The sequence below is a fragment of the Ursus arctos genome, unplaced genomic scaffold, assembly GCF_023065955.2.
Source record: "Ursus arctos isolate Adak ecotype North America unplaced genomic scaffold, UrsArc2.0 scaffold_8, whole genome shotgun sequence".
Taxonomy (NCBI): domain Eukaryota; kingdom Metazoa; phylum Chordata; class Mammalia; order Carnivora; family Ursidae; genus Ursus; species Ursus arctos.
Genome location: NW_026623100.1, coordinates 42,230,116 through 42,253,581, shown reverse-complemented (window position 1 = coordinate 42,253,581; position 23,466 = coordinate 42,230,116). Strand labels below are relative to the sequence as shown.

The 23,466-nt window shown below is 40.1% G+C and overlaps 1 protein-coding gene across 2 annotated transcripts in view; it reads right to left on the bottom strand.

The window, feature by feature from the left end:
* Positions 1–1,436: 1,436 nt before the first annotated feature.
* LOC113268750 (lithostathine-like) overlaps positions 1,437–23,466 on the bottom strand; it is a 180,676-nt gene continuing 158,646 nt past the window's right edge. Inside the window, exons 1-6 of one of the 2 annotated variants that reach the window (XM_026517360.3) lie at positions 4,147–4,190; positions 3,746–3,833; positions 3,072–3,190; positions 2,720–2,857; positions 1,980–2,106; positions 1,437–1,703 (exon numbers count right to left, since the gene is read on the bottom strand). In XM_026517360.3, the coding sequence (XP_026373145.1) occupies positions 1,636–1,703; positions 1,980–2,106; positions 2,720–2,857; positions 3,072–3,190; positions 3,746–3,821 (528 nt within the window). In that variant the 5' untranslated portion in view covers positions 3,822–3,833; positions 4,147–4,190 and the 3' untranslated portion in view covers positions 1,437–1,635. Of the gene's footprint in view, positions 1,704–1,979; positions 2,107–2,719; positions 2,858–3,071; positions 3,191–3,745; positions 3,834–4,146; positions 4,191–23,466 lie in introns of those variants that run through there. The other variant, XM_057309254.1, reaches the window with a different exon arrangement.

Below are 23,466 nucleotides of genomic sequence, written 5' to 3'. Positions count from 1 at the left end.
GGGGAGGTGGGAAGGGGGATGGGGTAACTGGATGACGGGCAGTAAGGAGGCGCTTGATGTAATAAGCACTGGGTGTTATATGCAACTGATGAATCACTAAACTCTACCTCTGAAACTAACAACATGCTATGTTAGTTAATTGGTTTTAAATAAAAATAATTAAGGGGGACTAGTTTTCAGTGAGAAAACCTCTGAAACTAACAACATGCTATGTTAATTAATTGGTTTTAAATAAAAATAATTAAGGGGGACTAGTTTTCAGTGAGAAAATAAGAGATTTATTACTATTTATTATCATTATTTATTATTAGAAGAGAGGAGCATTTTTATCAACTGTGTCAGGACTGCCCAGAAGGCATCAAATAATGAAGGGTTCAATGGGACAGAACAAACATAGAGGGAGGAGAGATAAAAACTGCCTGCCTACCTCTGTTCTAGACTTTTAGATAGAAAAGTTTGTAATGGTTCACCAGAGGAAATAAATTTATAATGGTTCAGGGCACAAACTGGTTATGAATAAAGGCCATGAATTTAGCAAATATCCTTTATAATCAGTATCTCAGGAACTTAAGCATGGTCCTAGGTATAGACAGTACTGACTGCCTTGACAAATGCTATTATTTTTAAATTCTGCTAAAAACAAAAACAAAAACAAAAAAACCCCTGATTTTGTATGGAAAGCAATTAAGTCCAGTCCCAGGAAATGAATCCCAAATGGTCAAAGGCAAGTACGGCAGTTTCAAACACTTTTCTGGTGGTTGGTTTAAGAACAGAATTGTTTTAGGGGCACCTGGGTGGCGCAGTCGTTAAGTGTCTGCCTTCGGCTCAGGGCATGATCCCAGTGTTCTGGGATCAAGCCCCACATCAGGCTCCGCCGCTAGGAGCCTGCTTCTTCCTCTCCCACTCCCCCTGCTTCTGTTCCCTCTCTCGCTGGCTGTCTCTGTTAAATAAATAAATAAAATCTTTAAAAAAAAATAAAAAGAATAGAATTTTTTTAAGGAAGAGAGTGACAACTTCCAATGCTCTAAGTGTAAGCACTGTAGTAAGAACCCAAGTAATTCGTTTTTTACTGTATTTAAAAAAGGCATGGTTGAAGGCAGATTACAAATTAAAGGAAAAAACTGATCATTCATAGCAAATGATTTCAAAAGTGCCGTTCTAAAAACAGCAGACACCACTAAGGCTTTTTGTGTCACAAACAGGAGGAATATGCAATAGAGTGTGTGGGAGAACAATGTCTCCTTTTGTATACAACACAAATGTAAATGAACAGGGACTACATACTGATCACACACTGGTAGGGATGTACATTTAAGTGTTTTCCACGGGGAATGAATAACATAGGACAGGGCAAGACCCAGAATTCCTTCCACAACCCGTTCTTCTTCAGAGTCTAGCTATGAGATAGGAGCACAAAAGCAAATGAGATGGACTAAAGTATTTATTATTGCACTTTAAGATCTCAGACCATGTAATACACCAAAACAACATGAAGATAAATGAGCAGGGAGGAAGAAAGGTCAGAATGAAGTGGTCAGGTTTGAGATTATTCCCGTCCACTGTGGGTCTTCACACTTGGTCTCATGTCCATGATGAGCTGCATGCAAAACTCAGGTTCCTGACGTCTCCCCAGACCTAGTCCTTGAACTTGCAAACATAGGGTAGCTTTGTACCACAGCTGTAATCTTTCCATCTCAGATATCCTGGAGAGACAAAGGAGCTCAGGTACATATGGCTGGTGGAGCTCTTGAACCCAAGGGAGAGGCATCCCAGATTCTGGCCTAGGATCCAAAGCCTCTCTTTCATCCTCACCAGTGTCCTGTTCAGAGGAAGGAGACTCAAAGAGAGGAGAGATGAGAGGGGGTGGGGGAGGACAAACCAACACTACATTTCCTGAGGATTCTCTGAAGGTCACGCTGAGAAATGGGGAAAAAGAAGATGGAAAGTTCTGGGCAGAAAGGAGCTCCTCTGTTACTTACCTGTGCTTCTTGACAGACTCCCACAATAGCCAGGGTTTGCAATAGTGGAGGGGTCTTTCTCCCAGGCAAGGTAATTCAGCACATCATCGCTACTCCACTCCCATCCACCTGCATTGGGCTCATAGCCCTATAGAGGATGGAGTGTGGTGAGGTTGAATGGCCATTAGAATTCTCCCTGCATGAACCCCTCCCCAGCATCACCAGATTTACTCTGCCCATCTATATGTTGCTCTGGAGCCAGAGCTCTCCCCTGGGAAACTCTTCCTAACTCCTTGGTCTTAGTGGCAGACTCCCAAACCAGTAATCACAAAGACCTACAGAATCAGCAGAGTAACATGTTACTGACTGAACAACAATTAGTGATGCATCTGTGATTGCCCCCTGAACCTCAAAGACACTGTCTGTTCTATAGAGTAAAAATGGATCCTATCTTCATTTAGGATTCCCTCAGCACAATATGTGCAGATTCTGTGAAGCTCAGAGAATGGAATTACAAGGCCTCACGTGCAAATTGTATACAAGCATGACAGGAGGCAGATTAACTTCAGCTGGAGACAAGGGACTTCCACAGAACTCAGCTGTTGAGCTGCTATAGAGCCCTCCCTTTCCCCCTTGTGTCCCCCAGGATCTCTGTGCTCCAGAGTTCTGTAGGGCATTTATTGGGCAGGGACAGGGGATAGGGAGTGGGCTTGGGGGGCAATAGCACCTTGACAGGTTATGAAGAGAAGATGAGTCCATACCTCTGTGGGGTCATGGAGCCCAATCCAGATATTTGAGTAGGTGTTCACGTTGTTCTTGATCAGGGAGGCCACAAAGGATGCCTCAGCCCCACTGAGCACAGACACAAGGTGTCCCGAGGGCCTCTTCTGGCAGGCCATCTGTGTGGGAAAGGGAGAGACTCAAGGGCAGTCAAGGGCAGCCTGAGACATCACTGGGAGGAGTGCAGAGCAGAGGTAGTGGAAAAGAGGTATATATGCAAAAGATATGGGTGTTCAGTCTTGCCCCCAAGAAATTCTGGAGAATGGAACCAACCCCCTCAGGTCTCAAATGTACTTTCCCTTAAAACCCCTAACTGAAAATCCAGGTACTCACATCTGCGTCCATCCAGGATTTTGGTGTCATAAACAAAGCATAGCAGTGGGAGGCATAAGCCTTGGAGCCTTTGGGACAGCTGATCCGTGGAGCAGGCACATCCTTCTGGATGTCTTCACCTAGGGTGGGAGGAAATAAAAGAGAAGAGAAGGAAGAAGTGAATAGGAGAGTGGGGATCAGGGTAGGGAGGTGACCTAGGGGACCTAGGCCAGTGCTTGGGGAAGTGATGCCAAAGTCCTGACCGCCTCTCCCCATTGCCAACACTTTCAGGATTTCTTGATCTTGAACCAGCCCCAATAAATGAGGAACCTTCTCTTTTCTTTTCATCTTTCCCCTTCAAAGTCCAACCTTTCCCCATCTAGGCTGACCATTCTTACACTGGGTCCTCATTCTCCTTCCCTATTTCTCATTACTGACCTGTCACACTTTTCCTCTTTCACCTACCAACATAAATTAGAGTGCAGGGACAAAATGGAAATGACCTCTTTGTAGTGCTAGTGGACCACTGTGATGCCTACCACCCTTGGTTACCCTGAAGGAAGGAGTGATGATGGACAAGTTAGAGGCAGTTTCTTTGTGTGGGGATATATGTCACCATCACCACGGGAGCCTTCCTCTTCTTACTGGCCCTGAGCATTCACAAGAACCCCATGCTAGAAACAGTGAAAGCTCACCTTGGACCTGAGCCAGGGACATCAGGCAGGAAAGCAGCATCCAGGACATGCTGGGGAGGGCCAGGGGAGGCAGCATCGTGTCTGTGTTCTGAGGAAGCAATCAGACATCACTAAGGAAAGCGTGACTGGAGAGAGGGCATGCAGAGATGCCACTCCTCTTCCTTGCCTTTCCATTGTTTAGTCCCCTAAGAACAAATTGATCTCAGTGACACCTATCCCCTTGTATAGCTCTGGAAAGAACTGGAAAATCTTTGCACCCTCCTACCCCATGAGAACTGCCCAGCCCGCCTGTGCTGAGATCAGAGCTCCAGTGTCCCTGACAGGGATCCTCATGTACTTCCCCCCAGATATATACAGTGTAACTCCTGCCATGGTCTCATCTTCTCTCAGCTTCTACTCACCTGTCTTGCAGGGATTTGCAATGGTTTGTCAGGTCAGAGAAGACTGGCCTTTTATAAGCAAATGTGAAGGAGGGACACTGAAATGAATAACAGGAATGTGGAGCCTGAACAGGGGTCATGGGGAAGGGCTTGGCATGGATTTGGGGAGATTCCCGCCATGGGGGAGGACAACTTCCCATCAAAGCCTGGGAATTGCCACAGATGTCACTTCTTTCCTGGTAGCAGGCCAGCACTTCCCCAGGAACAGGTGAAGTTTGAACTTTCTCCACCTTTTGCCAGTGTTCTAAAGTGTTGTAAAACACTTAAGGCAAGGAAGGCAGCCCTATGGCAGAAATGCTGATGTACATAATTAAAAAAATATATAGTGGTACTGATAGTTATGGAAAATGTCAAAAGTGTATTTTTGAGTAATCTGTCAATAACTCACCCCTGTAAGCATATATATGAATTTCTTTAAACTTTGTCTTATATGAGTAAATATAGACAAATTAATAAGTAAAAATCAGTGGGCATAGAAATTTGAAGTACTGGTGAGTGCAAAGTATTAGTTGAGGGAAAAGAAAGAATTGAAACAAAGAGTAGGAACAGTGGTTCAAGGGCTGCTCCTTCAATATCGTGGCAAGGTGTGAAGGAAGCATGGAGTGACTGTGTAAGTCAAAAGGCAAGCCAGGGAACTGGAGTTAAGATGGTGAAGTAGTAGAGGGACCCTATGATTGCCTGTCCCTGGAACATAGCTAGATAATTATCAAATCATTCTGAGCACCCAGGAAATCAATATGAGGACTGAGAGAACAAACTGCACAACTAGAGGGAGAAAAGAGGCCACATCATGGAAGGTAGGAAGTGAAGAGCCATGATTTGGGGGAGAAAAGAATCACTGGTGTGCAGAGGGCAGGGAGCCCTGAGCAGGGAGAGAATAGAGAAAGAGAGAAAGAGAGAGAAAGAGCAGGGTGCAAGACATTGCACAAGAAAAACACTTCCCCACAACTACTGAGGGAAAATGAGAGGGGCTAATAATTGCAAGTTTTTATAAGCAGCAGAGCTCCAATTCTGAAGTTTTAGAAGTCGGCATCATTGCCTGGTGGGGCCTGGTAGGCGTAAAGGTGCTCCTGTGGAGAAGGAGGGTAGAGGCCCAGCAGTGGACAGCATGGTCTGAGGATTCCCTGGGTTGCACTGGGAGAGACAGTTCCCCTTCTTGGAGTGCATTTGGGAGAGGTGGCACTGTCTATCCAGGGACAAAAGAGCCCACAGGCATCACTGAGCTGCCCGTTCATTAGCATATGAGCAGCGACACCTGCTGAGGGCACCTAACCTGGACACTGACTTTTTGCCATGTTTTACCAGAAACTCCAAGCCCCTGTGGATTTGTGCAACTGCCCTTCTGGGACAAGCCGGCACTGACCACAGCATGCAGAAACACTTCCCCAGAGGATCAGCGCAGGTCCCTAAAATTTGAAGTTTTGAAACCCAGACAGTGTGCCAGAGATAAAACACAGAAGCACTGTGCCACTGGGTGGGCAGATGGCTCAGACACAGGGTGAAGGCAGGGATCTGAAAGAAGCCTGGGGCAAATGATGGGAGATTATTCTCTCTTCTGTGAGGGATTCCTTAATAGTAGCAGGCATGAACGCCCCTCTCCAGGGAAGAGAGAGCTGGCTGACACCATTTTGCCTGTCAGCACTGACAGACTTCAGTGAGCAGCACAGCACCCATAGTGGAGACTTCAGCCACTTACACAAAGCTCCACCACCCTGCACTCTGCAGATGCTTCTGAGTTAGGGCAAATATGCCTGAGAGTCAGAGCAGCAGCAGGCCCTTCCCCCAGAAGACCAGCAGAAACTCCTTGCACCAAGTCTACTGACAACAGAGTGCTGCAAAGCTTCAGCTCTAGAGAAAAAATGATCTAGCTTCTTCTAAAAAGGAGACCAAAACACACCTAGTGAAAACTCACCACACAGTGGACAGATGTAAACATCCCCCACTGCAGCAAGGAGAAACTCTTCAGCAGACTGACATGAGGGAAAGAGCATCCAAAACACAACAGCAGAATGCACACAGCACATACCGGAAACATTTCCTGAAGCATCAGGCCCTGGACAGTGTATGACTTCTTCTTAATATAGTCATTACTCTGAGAAGAAAACATAACAGGCTTTCCTAACACATATAAGGCAGAGACCTAGACAAAAATGCCAAGATGGAGGAATTCACCCAAAAAAAAGAACAAGAGGAGGTCATAGCCAGAGATCTAATCAAGACAGACATAAGTGATATTTGTGAACCAGAATTTAAAACAACAATCATAAAGATACTAGCTGGACTTGAGAAAAGTATAGACAACACCAGGGAGTCACGTACCACAGAGATAAAAGACCTAATAACTAGTAAGGCCAAAACAAAAAATGCTATGACCAAGATGCAAAACTGACTGAATGTAATGATAATGAGGACAGACAAAGCAGAGGAATGAATGAGTGATTTAGAAGATAAAATTATGGGGCGCCTGGGTGGCACAGCGGTTAAGCGTCTGCCTTCGGCTCAGGGCGTGATCCCAGCGTTCTGGGATCGAGTCCCACATCAGGCTCCTCTGCTATGAGCCTGCTTCTTCCTCTCCCACTCCCCCTGCTTGTGTTCCCTCTCTCGCTGGCTGTCTCTATCTCTGTCAAATAAATAAATAAAATCTTTAAAAAAAAAAAAAGAAGATAAAATTATGGAAAATAATGAAGCTGAAAAGAAGAGGGAAAGAAAAGTATTGGATTACAAATGTAGACTTAGAGAACTCAGCGACTCTTTGACACATAATAACATTCACGTCATAGAAGCATAATAACATTCCTATCATCCCAGAAGAAGCGAGGGGAAAAGACAGTGAAATCCAAGAAACACAGAGAACTCATATCAAATTCAACAAAAACTGTCCATTGCCAAGGCATTAAGGTCAAATCCACAAAATACACACACAAAAAGTCTCCTTAAAGCAGCAAGGGAAAAAAAATGTCCTTAACCTACAAGGGAAGACAAATCAGGTTTGCAACAGATCTGTCCACAGAAGCTTGGCAGGCCAGAAGAGAGCAGCAGGATATATCCAACATGATGAAGGGAAAAATATGCAGTCAAGAATGCATTATCCAGCAAGGCTATCATTCAGAATAGAAGAAGAGATAAAGAGCTTCCCAGACATACAAAAACTAAAGGAGTTTGTGACCACTAAACTAGCCATGTAAGAAATATTAATGGGGACTCTTTGAGTGGGAAAGAAAGACCAAAAGCAACAAAGACTAGAACAGAACAGAGAACATCTCCAGAAAGACCAACTTTATAGGTAACACAATGGCACTAAATTCATATCTATCAGTAATCACTCTGAATGTAAATGGACTAAATACTCCAACCAAAAGACATAGGGTAGCAGAATGGATTTAAAAAAAAAACCCAACACCTATCTATATGCTGTCTACAAGAGATTCATTTTAGATGGAAAGTGAGGGGATGGAGAGCCATCCATCATGCTAAAAGCCAGAATAAACCAAAGACTGTAACAAGAGATGAAGAAGGGCACTTTATCATAATATCTATCCAACAAGAAGATCAAACAATTGTAAATATTTATGCCTCCAACTTGGGCACTCAAATATATGAATCAATTAATAAAATAGGTATTTAGCAAAAAGATACAAAAATAGTAATTTGAAATGGCACATGCACCCTGATGTTTATAGCAGCATTATCAATAATAGCCAAAATATAGAAAGAGCCCAGATGTCCATCGACAGATGAATGGATAAAGATGTGGTGTGATGTGTACACACACACACACACACACACACACACACACACACACCAGGGAATATTACTCAGCCATCAAAAAAGAATGAAATCTTGCCATTTGCAATGACATGGATGGAACTAGAGGGTATTATGCTAAGTGAAATAAGCCAGACAGAGAAAGACAAATACTGTATGATTTCATGTGGAATTTAAGAAACAAAACAGACGAACATCAGGGAAGGGAAGGGAAAAATAAGATAAAAACAGAGAGGAAAGCAAACCATAAGAGACTCTTAATTCTACGAAACCAACTGAGGGTTTCTGGAGGGGAAGTGGGTGGGGGGATGAGGTTACTGGGTGATGGGCATTACAGAGGGGATTTGATGTAATGAGCACTGGCTATTATATGCAACTAATGAATCATTAAATTCTTCCCTTGAAACCAGTAGTACACTATATGTGAACTAATTTGAATTTAAATAAATTAAAATGGAAAAGTATATATAATCACCTTCCAATTTGACAAAAAGAAAGTTTGATTTCCCAAAATTTTCATGAGGACTTGAAGCAATGAGTGCTCTGCATTTTTGCTGGTAGTGTAAACTGATACAATCTCTTGGGAAAACTGGCATTATCTTATACTCTGATACAATCAATCATCACACTCCTAGGAATATACAGCTTGTATATGTATGCCAAGTGGCATATAAGGAATGTTTGTAGCATCCTAATTTACAATGGCAAAAAACTAAACACAAGTCAAGTGTCCATTAACAGAGAATTGGATAAATATTTTGTGGTCTGAATAAGAAAGATAATACATTACAGCAGTGAAAATGAGGGAATCACATTTAAAAGCCTCAGTATGGCTAATCTCAAAGATATAATGTTTGGGGAAAAGATCAAAATAAAGACTATATAATGTGCAATTTCATTATTTAAAAGATCAAAGACAAAATAAGTGAACATTATATCATTTAGGTATGTGTATATACATAATAAAATACTAAAGGAGGGGAATGATAAATTCAGAATTCCAAATAGTCACAGCTGAATGAAGGGAGAAGAAAATTATTGGAATATGGACAAAGGACAATTCAAATATACTAGTAGTCATATATTTTTAAACAGCAATTATATATATACTTTAAATTAGTTATATATATTTATATGTATTTTAAATGTACTTGAAATTTTAAAAATATTCTTTTAATCATATACATGTTATATATGTTGTCTTCTACATATAAAATATACGATACTAGAAGTTAAAGAAAAATTACTTAATTTCCATTGAATTAATAAGTAATGTAGGAAGACTAGAAATCATTTCAAATGGTCTTTAAATTATTGGAGTTAGCTCACAGAAATCAACTTAAAACAACTGCTGAACTTCAGATAAAGGTTCATTAAGACATTGGCCAGGCTACAGTCATTGGAGGCTTTACTAGGGTTGAAATATCCACTTCCAAGATGACTCACTAACATGCTATATTTGTGCTGGCCATTGGAAGGAGGGTTCAGTTCCTCGCCACATGAATTTTTCCATGGGGCTTTTGGAGGATCCTTACAACATGGTAATTGGCTTCCTCCAGCATAAGGAAGAGCAAAGCCAAAAGCTTCAATGTCATTCAAAACAGCTTCAGACATTGCACATGGTCATTTCTGCAATATTTTATTGACTCAATGGCTCACCCCTCTCCAATAAGTTATGGAGTTACACAAGGGTGTGAATACCAGGAAGCAGAGATCATTGGGTGCTACACTAATAGCCTGTTACCAGAATTGGAATCTGATACTTTATCAGTCACAGGCTGAAAGTCATGTGTAAGGGGCCTGGTACTTTTTTTCCCTAGGAGACTCTTCTGAATCTATGTGACACATAAAATTTGTATATGAGAGGAGGAATTTCACTCAGTTCCATCCAGCAGCATTCAAATTCTGACTACACTTGGATATGTGGTGAGACCAGGGGCAAGAGTGTTTATCTCCTACCATCAAAAGATTCTGATCCCTACGGCCCTACCTAGTCAAAATGTTCAGTTTTAAACTGAATTTATCATCATTCTCTTGTTTATAATCTTTAAATTATTTCTTCCTCACCTACTCTTGTGATTACCTCTTGCTGTATAGCAACTGTCCCAAAGTTAGTGGCTTAAACAACTTATATTTTTTTCCTATGATTCTGTGAGTGGATTTATTTATGGGGCTCTCCTGTGGGCTTTCTAATGCAGATAAAACGACTGGAGCTGGAGTCATATGAAGGATCATATGGACTGGACTTCAAATGTGATCACACACATGGGTGGTAGTCAGATGCTGACTGTTGGCTGAGAGCTCAGTTGGGGCTGTTAACTAGAGTGTCAACACAGGGTCTTTCTGTGTAGCTTGGAATTCTTACAGCATGGAGGTGAGCCCCAACAATTCTTACAGCATTGCTGGTAAGCACTTCCAGAGGGCAAAGCAGAAGTTGCCAGACCTCTTAGCATAAGTTCACCAATTGCATTATGCCATTTCTACCATACTCTATTGGTCAAGCATGAATTTGTATTCCCCAGCACCCAGAACATCAAACATTCAGTAATGTTTATTGAATAAGTCAATATATTAATTCATAATGATCTTGATAATTATAGCAACTGCATTTAATTTCATAATGCTTCACAGGTTTATTTTATTTCTTCCATTAACATGTTATTTTGAGTAAATGTCTTTATCTTCCCCTCATTGCATCTGTGTTTCTCAATTTTCCAATAAGGATGTTGGACAAAGAGGTCTCTGAAGGACATTCTACAATTCTCCTATTGTTGGCTGGAATATCAGGTATGTGAGTCAAGAGATACTCTGGAAAATAGAGTTATTGTTCTCATATTAAAATCTCAGATAATCCTTGGGAAGGCCATCTTCATATCCTATTCTATCAGAGGGATCATTTGTGAGCAAGCTTTATGAGAAATATACTAGCATGAAAACAGTCTGGAAATGGAGCCATCACAGAGAATTTTCCTTCTATTGTTTCATATTGGCCCTTAGAAACAACTTATTTCCAAAGTGAAAACATATGCCCACTGTGCTGTCCTTGTGTATTTGCATTAACAGATTATATTTAAAGAATTATCACATAATATAAATTAAATATTTTTATTTAAATTATAATAATTTGTTAAGTTCTGTGAGCTCGAAATCTATGGAGAAGAAAGAACACTTTGTTTAAAGTACTTAACACTGGTACTCACATATGTGTGAAAAATTACCAGGGGATAATCTGATCACTAGAAGGACACATTCTTTCACAAAATTTTTCAAAATTAGTAAAATTTGTTGGTGTTGTCTGCTTCTCATTCCTCCTTGTTCTAGAGGTAATTTGAGTCCAGTAAGAAGTACAATTCTATACATTAAGACTCTGGGATTTGGGTTACAACAAAGAGCAGAATAGGGACCACAGATCGATGAAGAAATACGTTCGATGGAGGAGAGTGTTCTGAAGGTATATTTTTGAGACCAGTTTACTAAAAGAAAAGAAAAAAGAAAGATCAAAAGTAGAAGAGAAACAAACAGTTAATCTGAAATCCCTCAACATATTTGATCTTATGGGTTAGCTAGAGTTAAGAACTTGGAGTAAAGAAAACTTTTGCTCCTTGTGCCTCATGTTTCAGGGTCTGAAGTGAGAACAATAAGGAGGAAAGTAATTTCATAGAAAATACTACTCAAAGCACAGTGCATGACATCCAAGCCTTTCTTTTTTTCATACTTCCTCCCTCCTTTTTATGTTTCATAGATCAATCTTAGTTGCTTAGGGGAGAATAAAAACATAAATAAGATTCCACTATAATCAAAGGGAGGATCAAGAGTTAGGGCAGAAATAATATAGAGACACCAACTGGAGGATTAGATAGAGACGGAGTTTTAGGTAAGGAAGGTAAAATAACCAGACACCCCAAACTAAGTTGTAGGCAGAAAAGGAATGGCATGTTTCAAAGCTGGGATTGATCTAAGACAACTGAGGATGTCAGAGAAAGAAACACTCCTAAAACAAATTTAGATGGGTAATGCTGTCAGGATATGGAGAGAAGTCCCAGTCCCAGCCCACAGGCAGTACTTGGAATTAGGTGACTCAACTGGGGTAGGGAAGCTGAATGTGTGGAGTAGGGGAAAGCATGAAGTTGGGACTCCCAGTAGGATTCCCACAGGGGGTGGAAATTATCTGAGAGAGTATGGATGTTTTAAGGTTGTGGTACTCTTATCTTACTCATGATGTTTCCCTGGGTCTCCAATACTGATTCCCATGTACATTTCCAGACCAGATAGTGGGCTAGTAGAAGGGAAAATCAGGAGAGGCATAGTGATTAAGGGTTTGGGTTCCCAGATAAAACAGACACATCTCATGGGGGTTTTGGTGGGAATTAAAATAATGCATGGGTAGCCTTAAGCATGGTGCACATACAATCACATAATCAATGGCAGCTAACAATATTATCTTCAGTGTCTGGTAGTGCCATAATAGACACTCAATAATTTTCAGTGGAATGGCATAAACACATAACGACAGTCTACAGATGGATGTTTCAGAGAAGTGACTCCTCTGAATCATTTCCACAGCTTATCTATTAGTTGCAAACATTTTGACCTATTCTGTAACCTTTAACAATGTTCCCTTGGGGACATCAAGTGAGCAATGCTTGCCCAGTCTTCTGCATTCTCTATATATCCATAAATGCAATGAAACAATATTTATTTTTTAAAAGTATTCAGATGTTACTAATTTAGGAAAGCACTTTACTCATAAATTCAGTGTTATCAGAGAACTGCTAGACTAATTTGTTCAGGAACTCATCTATTTATAACTACCATTTATTCAGCATTAATTTTGTGCCTGGCATGGTGCTAAGATCTTTACATAAATTATCATATATAATATCCAGATCATCATTGTGAAACAGCTATGCTTTCCCTCATTTTTCATATAATAAAACAAAACTTTGGAGAAGCTGAATAATTTGGTTATGGTTTCACAAAAGTAACAGAATAGGGACTAAAATCCAAACACCAAAGCTGTGCTTTTAATCACCGTTACCCACTTCCTCCAGAGGGAAAAGCTGTTGTTTTTCTATAAAAAAGAAATAGAGCATTGGCCTTTGCTGCAAGGCTATTAACTTCTGTACCATGAGACAAGAAGTATTTTTTTCTAAGATGTTCAATTTACCATTGGGATGGACTGACATTTAGAAGACCAGAAAATCAGACATGGAGGAGATTGAATACACCAAGGAAATTCTGTGACCAACAGCCATGTGTGATTACTTGCTAAGCTACATTAACCTAATGGACACTAAGACAAAGAATGTGTTCAGTGGAGTTATCAAGATTGTCTTTACTTACTCAAAATACAAAACTATCAATCCTTATTTCTAGAAAAGGACTGATATTGTTCCTGCTTACCCTATAAATCATCCAAATGCCAAGAATTCCAACTTCCCTTTATGTACACAATTGTTTAAATTGCCAGCATCATCCATTATTTATTTTTATTCTCAAAACTACCCTGTATGTTAGGTAGGACAGGTGTTAATTAACTCCACTTTACAATGAAGAAATTCAGGAACAGAGAGGGAGCCTGACTTAATCTATGTGACACAGCACATTAATGGCCAATTCAGGATGAGGACAAATTCTGCTCCTGAGTTCACTCTTCTTGACACTAGACCCTACACTACTTTATTTTAATTAAAATTCTTCAGGCATTCATCAGCAATGAGTTAAGTTCTGAAAAAGATCCAATTAATTGCTCTCTGACATGATAGGTTTTTGAAAGGTTTCACCTCAGTTGATGAATTCATTAATTTTAGAACATCTTATTTGCTTTCTGCTAATAGAATTTTCAGAAGGTGATTGGTTATAGTTACCTTTTCTAAGCCTCATGGAGAGTTTAAATGTCATTCTATACAAAGATATTTACTGCATGGAATACTAGTCTAATTAATCTTTGATTGCACCTAGGAATTGCTCTAAGTCATTCTTGTCTATAGTTGCACTGTAAGCCTTAATAACGTCATTGGGATTTATTAAGTAGAGGTATTCACGTGTGAATTTAGGTACACGTATATGCAAACATAGGTTGATAATGGTTGTTTTACTTTGTGAAAATTAAGACATGTGTTTCAAGGTTTTTTCAGGTGGTACTTTCCCACAATTGTTCCAACTTTAGGTAATACAAGAGCTCGATCGCAGTATATTCTGGGAAATCCTCTGGACTGGGAAGGTATGATAATCAACATGCCTAAAGAGCACAGAGAAAACTCTTTAAGAGGACAGCCTTCCAAATCCAGGATAGTAAATGCAAGGGATGGGTACAAGCAAGTCAATTAGATGCAGCTTTCTTCATCTGGGGGGATGGATTGAGGATAAATGTCAAGCTTTGAGAGCTGAAGTGGTTTTAGGCCTCAGGAATTTGGAAGATCTGAGGCAATATAAGGAAATACTAGGAGTCTTAGGGAAAGGTGTTGTCAGTCATAAACAACAGATTTTTCAAAATTGAATTATGCACCCCTGCTGAATTCAGGTGCAAATCATGAAATGAAGGCTGAAACCCAAGCAAACTGAATAGGCTAAATGTACGAGTGACAGTAATTTGTCTCAAGGGCAACCTGAGGATTAACTCCAAGTTCAGCAGCTTCTAGGCTGGAAGCTGGAAGAGTAAATTCAAATTCCATCAAGGTAGTGGGAAGATCTACAAAAACACTGGCTACCTCTGTTAGGCCTGGCTCTGTGTCTGAAACAGATGGAACCAGTAGAGAGAAAATGAGACTTTGAACAAGCCATGTCTTCTCTGGCCTCACGCACTTGACACAGGTTCTTCTTTCCTTATCGCTCATTTGCTCCTTCCTTCATACTTCCCCCAGATTATTCCTAGTTAACATTTAGGTCCAGTTTAAACATCACACTTCTTCAGGAAGATCTTTCCTGAAGTCCTGCTAGATAAGGTTCTTCTGCTATACCTTCCCATAACATATTGACTATCTGTACTTTATTGTAATTATTTACCTATTTTCCCCTCTGGACTATAGGCTCGGTAAAGGAAAAGACTACAACTTCTTGTTTACTCTTCTACCTCAGTCCTTAGCACTATTTCTGGCCTGAATCTGAGCCAACTGAGATTCATAAGTTGAGGGCTTTTTCCCAAGGTCATATGACTATAATTGTTGAAACTGAGGCTGGCACCCAGGTTTCTTGACTTATAATCCATTGGTGTTTATTCTGCAAGTGAAGACTGGTGTTATAAATCCAGTACACTATTCGGCTTGCTTGGACAATGAGTGAATCTAGACTTAACCTCTCTGGTGTAAATTGTCTATTCTTGAGAAACGGTTCTCACATGACCCTTTCTAATCCAGAGGTATAATATGATAATCTAGTGAGACCAATGATATAAAAAAGCTTTGATAAAATTATGATATAACCATGGACAAACAGATGTATAAACACTATTCTTTTCAAAGTGCTTTACATCACTAGTCTCAACTTAGATTCTTATGAGGTCACTTGGACTGAAATCCCACAAACTGATGTCCAACAACTCATGACTCACTCAAAGTCAGCAGCAAAACTGAAATTGGCTTCTAATACCCTCAAAACAATTTTTCCTATATAAAATTTTAGTGGTGTTCATTGTGGTGAACATTTATATTTTTTCTATTAAGCAAAGAGGTGGTGAGCTCTACTTGCTCTATTTTATTAAGAGGAAAGACCAGTAGGAACTCGAATCCTTAGATGTTTATTCTTTAGCCTCCTAGAGCTTCGAACATCTGGTTTGAAGAAAGTCAAGAATTTGACTTTGTAGCCCACTGGCTGTTCATAAATGCAAGCACTCAACTCGCAGGGGGTGCGCATGACTCAATAAAACTTGTTCCTCTGCCGAGGATATGACTCACACTTCAGCACTACTAATGGGGACTAAAGGGTGGTCAGGGACATTGCTTTCAAACAGAGAAGCCAGCAGGAAAAGCTCCAAGTGTTTGAATTATTTTGCAGAACATGCTTACCTTGGTGTTCTTGGCTGAAGCTCAAGACAAAAGCAGAGATCTTTGAACCAGTGATTATAACCATTAATCACCCTTCTCCCCACCATAAGCAACGTCTCAAGATACCCTAAAATTGATTTTAACCCTCTCACAGGGGAATGGTTGGTGGCAAACTGAGTAGTTTTGTCCCTCTGGTTATATACTTCATATATTCTTTAGATAAAGTGTTAAGCTTCATTCTATCACCTCATAAAATCAGAATGCAGCAAGCAAAGCAGCCATGGAGCTCTTACTTAACAGCATATTCACTAAATTTTTCCCGGCAGCAAATGATTGTCATGGATGTGGTGCTATTTTCTGAGGGAACAGCCTGATGATCCCCACCAGGTTCTATCTATAGCCAAGTTCTAAAGAAGAGAAAGAACTGAGATTTTTAGGTCGAAATGATATCAGTATAAGGTGTGACAGTTTCTGGCAATATGAAGTAAGTTAAGTAACTTAAATTCTCTGCATCTTTTTTTATCAGCGATAAAAGGGAGACAATATTTCAGATTCTTCTGAGGATCAAAGAGAAACATTGACTTTCCTGGTATAGCACAAGGGTAATGAAGCTGGCACAGCCATTGTATCCAATCATCTCAAAATTCACATTCTAGTTTATTCTCCTACCAGCTATGTGTCTGAATGCTGCTCATCTCATCTCAGCCTTAGTTTTTAAATTTATTTCCTCCATAAAATGGTGATGATAGCATCTAACACCCAGGCTTCTTTTTAGGATGAGCAAATATTTGCTACCACCTAATAGCTTCTAAATCATGACCACTTTCTATGTCCACTCTTCCTTCCTACACGCCTTATTCCCATAAGTGTAAGGTGCTTGTGCTGCTTCATTGAGGTCCATAGCCATCTGTTACTTTAGAACCTAGTCCAACCTTCTCCAGCTGAGATCTGTCTCCAAGACCAGAATTATAGGCCCCTTCTTTGTTTCTCGGAGATAAAAATTAAGTAATCTTTCAAATTAACTGCTTAATGAAATGTTATAAGACTAGCAAATAAAAAGATCTTTATGAACACATCATTCTTTATACAAGAGCAGCCCTAAGTGTGCTTATTTTATACACCATGGCAAGCTACCTGGGAAAATTTTCTTTTTTCTTTGTGTGTATATGTATGTATTTTGTGTGTGTGTGTGTGTGTATGTGTGTGTGTGTGTACGTGTTTAGTTATTTAGGTATTTGTAAAGGGGAAAGTTTTCCATGCACCTTCAAAATGGGCCACATGAAATGTTGATGTGACACCAGAGATTTGGAGCTCATTCAACATTTATTTGGCTAATGTATAGGGAGGTCATCATATTCAAACTACATTTATTTGTATGTGGGAGTTTCAGGGCATTTTGAGGGACACATAACTATAACCCAAATTTCTCTAATTGTGGATTCAATTTTTTCTAATTTTGGAGCCCCTTTAGGAATAAAAACTTGAATTTCACTGACTTTTTTGGTCAATTCTTGCTGCCGTGTGTCACCTCCAGAGTTTCTGCAGATTCATGGGGTTACCTCACAAGTGCTTATGGGCAGGTCTTCTGATGCTGCAACTCCAATTTCCAGTAGGGTCTCCAGTGAAGTCTTCCACCAGGCACTACCACTGATGTGTAGTTATCAAATGGGTGATCTCACCAATGCTCATATGAGAGGCCTATAATATCCAGCTATGGACTACGAAAAAGTATGTGAGGTGGAGGAGGGGAAGATGGACCGCCCCACTCCATGGTATATACTGTGAGAGAATTTCCAATGGAGTGCCAATGTCCTTACTACTTTGGGATCCCTCGTGTCTGAGCCCCACTGTTCCAGTGATGTTTACTGACCCAACTGTTTCTGTCTCTGGCTAGAGAGCCAACTCTCTCTCTACTGAAGAGCAGACATGGATCTAAGAAATAGGGCTGGGGCAGGTTTTGTGTGATGGTCATGATACCGTGTTCAGAATACCTCCTTTTCTCTCATAACTCAAGCTTTGTGACAGCCAGACTTGTCTGCCCAATCCTCTCTTCTTGGGAAATTCTCTCGAAAATACTCCTAGCCTCCTACAAATAAATAAGATTATGATAGGCTGGAGCATTTTCAGATATATGCTGAAACATATCTGAACCCAAAATCTGGCACAGGTTAGGCTCAGTCTGATACTTGAAAGAAAAAGCTAAAACTAAAAATCCAGGATGATTTTTATGTGCTTACCTCAGCATAGGAATGGTATAAGTAGGAGTTAAAATGTGATAGGGCTGATAGAAACAGGGAGACCCATTAGGGGGTGCAAATGCTATATGAACAAAAGAGAACGTGTACCCAAACTATTCTCACAATAGTATTAGTGATGCTTGATATTTGCCACTGATTTAATCATTTTGTTATTTTTCCATTGGTTCCTTAGTATAAGGATCAAAGTGGGGACAAGTCAGACAGATGTTAGTAATCAAATTTACATATGATGAAACTGAGCTTCAGGGAGGATATATAGCCTATCCAAGTGTACATATCTAGTGAGATATAAACTCAGTTAGAGTCCAGGTAACAGTAATATATGTACCTAGATGGCAATCTTGATTATGGGAAGTGAAGATGATTTTGATTTTGGATATGTTAGTTTTAAGTTTTTTGGTAGGAATTCCAAGAGGAAATGTGAGCCTGAGGATTAAGAACAAGTTCAGGTTTAGAATTTCACAGTAAAGTCCTTTATTTGAGATGAGCCCTGAATCCCTTGGTGTGGGTGCCTAAGGAGAGAATTAAATGGGAGCAGTGAAATGCCAGAGCCAGAATATCAATGAGAAGGTGTAGAAGACTGTAGTACAGGGGAAGCATCGCATATACCCTTCTTTTACCACATTTATGCTGTGCTGTTCATGTCTCCCCAACTACATCAAGACTTTTCGAGGGCAGGGATCATGTCTCTGTCTTGTTAATATGCCACAGAACCTAGTGTGGGGTTGGGTACAGAGGACTTCAAAGTGAGGGGGAAACAGACATCCAGTTAACTCCTTGGTCCCTGGAAATTTTCCAGACCCAAATGTCTGTGACAAATAAAATAATGTAAATAAATACAAAGGCTGTGTGATTTCTTGTTCCTGCCATGCTGCAACAAAAATCTTCAATTATTAAAAAAAGAAAGAAAGAAAGAAAGAAAGAAAGAAAGAAAGAAAGAAAGAAAGAAACATAAGGGGGAAAAGGGTGCTAGCCTACAGCAAAAATATAGAAATAAAATGTTAACTTGGAGATAGACTGTTAAACCCTTCTAGAAAGGGAGGTAGGAAAACAATCTAGTCCCTCACCTGCTCTCAGTGTGTATTCAGCTTCAGACTGCATTCATTTGGCATATTTACTGACCTTTGAAATTACGTTCAACAGCTAAATATTTCCTGACACAGCTATTTCCACTGAGCTCCATTATCAGGATTATTTGTTTATCAGACTGAGTTGCTGCATTTATCTTTAGCCTTTGAGACACAATTTTTCTGGAACCAGGAAGAGACACCTCACCAGCAGTAAAGGTGGTCATCTCAACAGCAGTGGCAAGAAGCAGAGGGGATGGGGAATGGTTTGGGCCACTAACTGGAAAGAGTTTCTAAAGGGTTTCTTTCTTCTGCAGAATTTCTTTGCCATAAAATTATTAACTCTTGGAACTGGAAGATACACAAAATTTGATCCAAAGCAATTCTATCTAAAGTCTTAAAGTACCTCCGATAACAGGGAATTTACTCTACTGAGTCAAGCCCAGCCTTCTTGCTGCCCCACACTCTGGGCTCACCCCTTACAAGGGGACAGGGCATCACAGGTTCTGACCAGAATGCAGGACTGCGTGCAGATAATTTTGGAGATGGGATGGCAATAACCTAATCTTAATTCCATCTCTGTTGTAGGGAGGTTACAACAGGTGTTCTGGGAAAGAAAAGCAGAGCATGTCTCCACTCAGCATCTGTAATAGCAGAATGCAAGGTGTGAGTAATTAATCTCTACGCAAAGCTTGGGAAGAAGTGTCTGAGGCAAAATAACCAGGCAGTCAGCTCAGTTAATTTTTTTTTCCCTGAAAAGGGGACTTAATTTTTTTTCCTTTTCTTTTTTTTTTTGGGGGGGGGGGTGTTATAATGGAGTCTTCTTTACCAATACTTTTTGCTTTATTGTCCTGCAGTATCATTTACCAGGAATGAAAAAGTCTGAACCCCCAGAGCAAGGAGATTTCCTGACCCTTTATCTGCCTTTGCTCTTCCAACTTAAAATGTGAAAAACTGCTTAAAGGGAAATACAAAGTTTAAGAAAAGAGAGTTTTGTGTTAAGGTTTGTTTGTCTGAATCCCAATTCCAGTCTTTTATTAAAAAAGATGATGTGGGACACCTGGGTGGCTCAGTCAGTTAAGCTTCTCTATTCAGCTCAGGTCATGATCCCAGGGTTCTGGAATCAAGCCCTGAGTTGGGATCCCTGCTCAATGGGGAGCATGTTTCTCCCTCTTCTGCTCCCCCTGCTTGTGTTCCCTCTCTGCACCAAATAAATAAATAAAATCTTAAAAAAAAAAGATGATGCTGTCCTTGGATTTTAACACAGAGTGTAGTTTTTGTAGTTAGTTGACTTGGTATCTATTCTTACTGCTAGCTGTGATCAAGAACAAATGACTAACCTAAGTTTCATTTTCTTTTTTTGTAAAATGGGATAATGATCAATCCCCTAATAGACTAAATTAAATGACTATAAAAGTACTTTTATGGGGTACAAATCTCTATATCATCATTGCCTGATAGAAATAAGATACAAACCACATATGTAACTTCAGATTTTCTAGTAACTACATAAAAAGTAAAAGGAAACAGGTAAAATTAATTTTATTACATATTTCATTTAACCTAATATATTATGTTAATAATTAATTAATATTAATAAAGTAGTATTAATTAGCATTACTATATTAATAATATAGTAATAATATAATAATACAACCTAATATATTAAATAAAATTAATTAATATTAATATATTACTGAAAATATCATTTCAATATGTAATCAATATAAAAATTGTTAATGAGTTACTTCGCAGATTCTCACACTAATTCTTCAAATCCCAGTTTTTATTTGTACTTATAGGATACCTCGATTCAGACTAGTCACATTTCATTTAGTCAATAAGCACAATTGACTAGTGGTTACAGTGTAGAATGGCAGAACTCCATATAATTATTAATTATGCTTTTTTAACACAGCAGGATCTTACAAAGAGATAAAACATTGCCGATATCATGTAGATGTAAAAAAAAAAAAGGAAACAAAAGAAAAGGAAAGGAAATTTGCCCTCCTCCCCAGTTGATAAATTCTAGTATGGGAGAATAATTTGTAGGCTCATTTGAAAGGGACGGTATATTAAGCCATTAGCAGCCCTTAATTCCTTATGCAATGGGCAACTGGAAGCTCTTCCTGCAATTAGGTTTTGAGGGCCAGAATGGTGAGGAAAAGACAAATGACCTTAAAATCTTGGAGAAGAGGAAAGCCTAGATGTGGAATGAGCACAAAAAAGACAGACTGGGGATCCAGAGAAAAACCTGCCAACATTCCAGTGTTAACCTGTCATATTTTGTTCAGAGGTCCAAAGGTGGCACTTCCCTGCAGACCCAGATACCTTTGGCTGAAAACGAATGTATTCTCCAGGGAATCTGAAGGAGGAAGTGAACAGCTTAGCCTACACACAGTCCTACTCCTAGGAATACCTGCCAGGCTTGAATTAAGTGCCTTGCCTTATCCAACTCAATCATCACAGGCAGAACCCTGGAGCTTTTATCCAAACTTGTGTTTTGCTTCCAGCCTCTCAGTCTCTGTGTCCTCTAGATACACACTTAGAGCGACTTCTGGGGTACTGTTCCACTTCTCTGAGTGGGGGAGAAAAGTACCTGCTCGGAATATGGATTGACAAGACTTATAAACACAAAAATGTTATTAAGTCCAGGCAGCAAAGTCCAATTATTTTTGAGGCCATTGAACCAACCAGTATGCAAACAATAGTAGAGAGTAATAAATAGTAATTAAAAAGTAATAACATTATTTAGCCCTGACCTCATCAACCTGAAGTTTAACAGTGTTGTTAGAGTGATGGGCACAAAAATAGAGCCTTCATTCCTCAGTGTGTCTCCTCCACTCTTTCTCTGATTTTTCATTACTTGTGCCTTTTGTGCACTTGAAATTTGCAGGCTGCACTAATTTAAGGTGGGTTTAACCGAGGACTGCTTTGTAATAATGGGACAAAATTTGATGTAGGCTGCTGTATTTCCCAATATTTTGCTTCTTCTTGCCTTCCCTCTCTTCCTAAGAAGAGAAAAAGGTGTATTGGGGATAGAGGGATTCTCAGCTGGGGGAGATCCCCTCATGTCTACACCAAAACTTTTGGTAATGTCTGTAGACATTTTTGGTTGTCGTGACTCAAGGAGAGGTGCTTCTGGAGATGGTGCTTGAGAGAAATGTTCAAGGGTGAGGAGGAACTAGCCAGAGAGGTGGAGAAGGACGACTTCCCAAGTGAGGGGCACCAAGAACACTGCAGGTGTATGCAGGTGTCAGCAAGCTGACTGGTGAGCTGAAGTGTAACATGACGCAAGGAGAAGCGACTTTATAACTTGCTATTTGAACCTAACTGGATCCTCACCAAATTCCATTTAAATCTGGTTCAATTCCATTCTAACCATGTCTTTTATGCTTTCTATTGGCCTAATTTCATGCTAATTAGGGTGCCCTGAGCACCTGCGGGGAGTCAAGATGTGATGCCTGCCTGGGGCTCTGACCAGACCTCAAACTGCATCTCTCTCATTCAGCAGGCTGCAGCCACAGCCACAGTGCCCTCATCGTTCTGAATCTAAGTTCATCTAAGAGTTCTGTCCTTGCTGATCCATGACTTGGAACACACTTTGCCCAGGGTTGTGTTCACTAATGCCTTCTCAATTAAACTATCACCTCCTCGGCAACGTCTTGCTATCTTCCCCGTACAATCTGACACACATTTCCATTGCATTTTGCTACCTTATTTTCTTAGTAACAGTCATCTCAATCTGGGATTACCTTTATTAGCTTGTTTGCTTGCTCTATGGCCTGACTCCTACTAGAGTGTGAACTCCAAGGGAGCAGGGCCTGGCCTGTCAGGTGTAGCGTCGTGTCATTAGCATGGACTTTTGTGCCTTGAACCTGCTGATGCTCAGCAAATGTATTTTTCAAAAAGGAAAACATTCAACAAGGAAATAATCAAAGAGTAATTAGTAACACATTTCCTGACACAGCTGAATGGCCCCATTGGGTCACTGAGATCATAAGTGTAAAAAAGCGGTCATATAAAGGGAGGGGAGAGTCTTCTGATGGAATTCCTGGCAGGAGGAAACTAATAAATAAAAGGTGTATAGCAATTCTTCTTTATCACTTTCTATCACATTACTGCTCCCTCTCCCAGATCCTGGAAGGAGACAAGGAAAAAAAGCCCTAGATTTAAAAATGTAAACCCAGTCCTCTGCTGGCAGCTCAT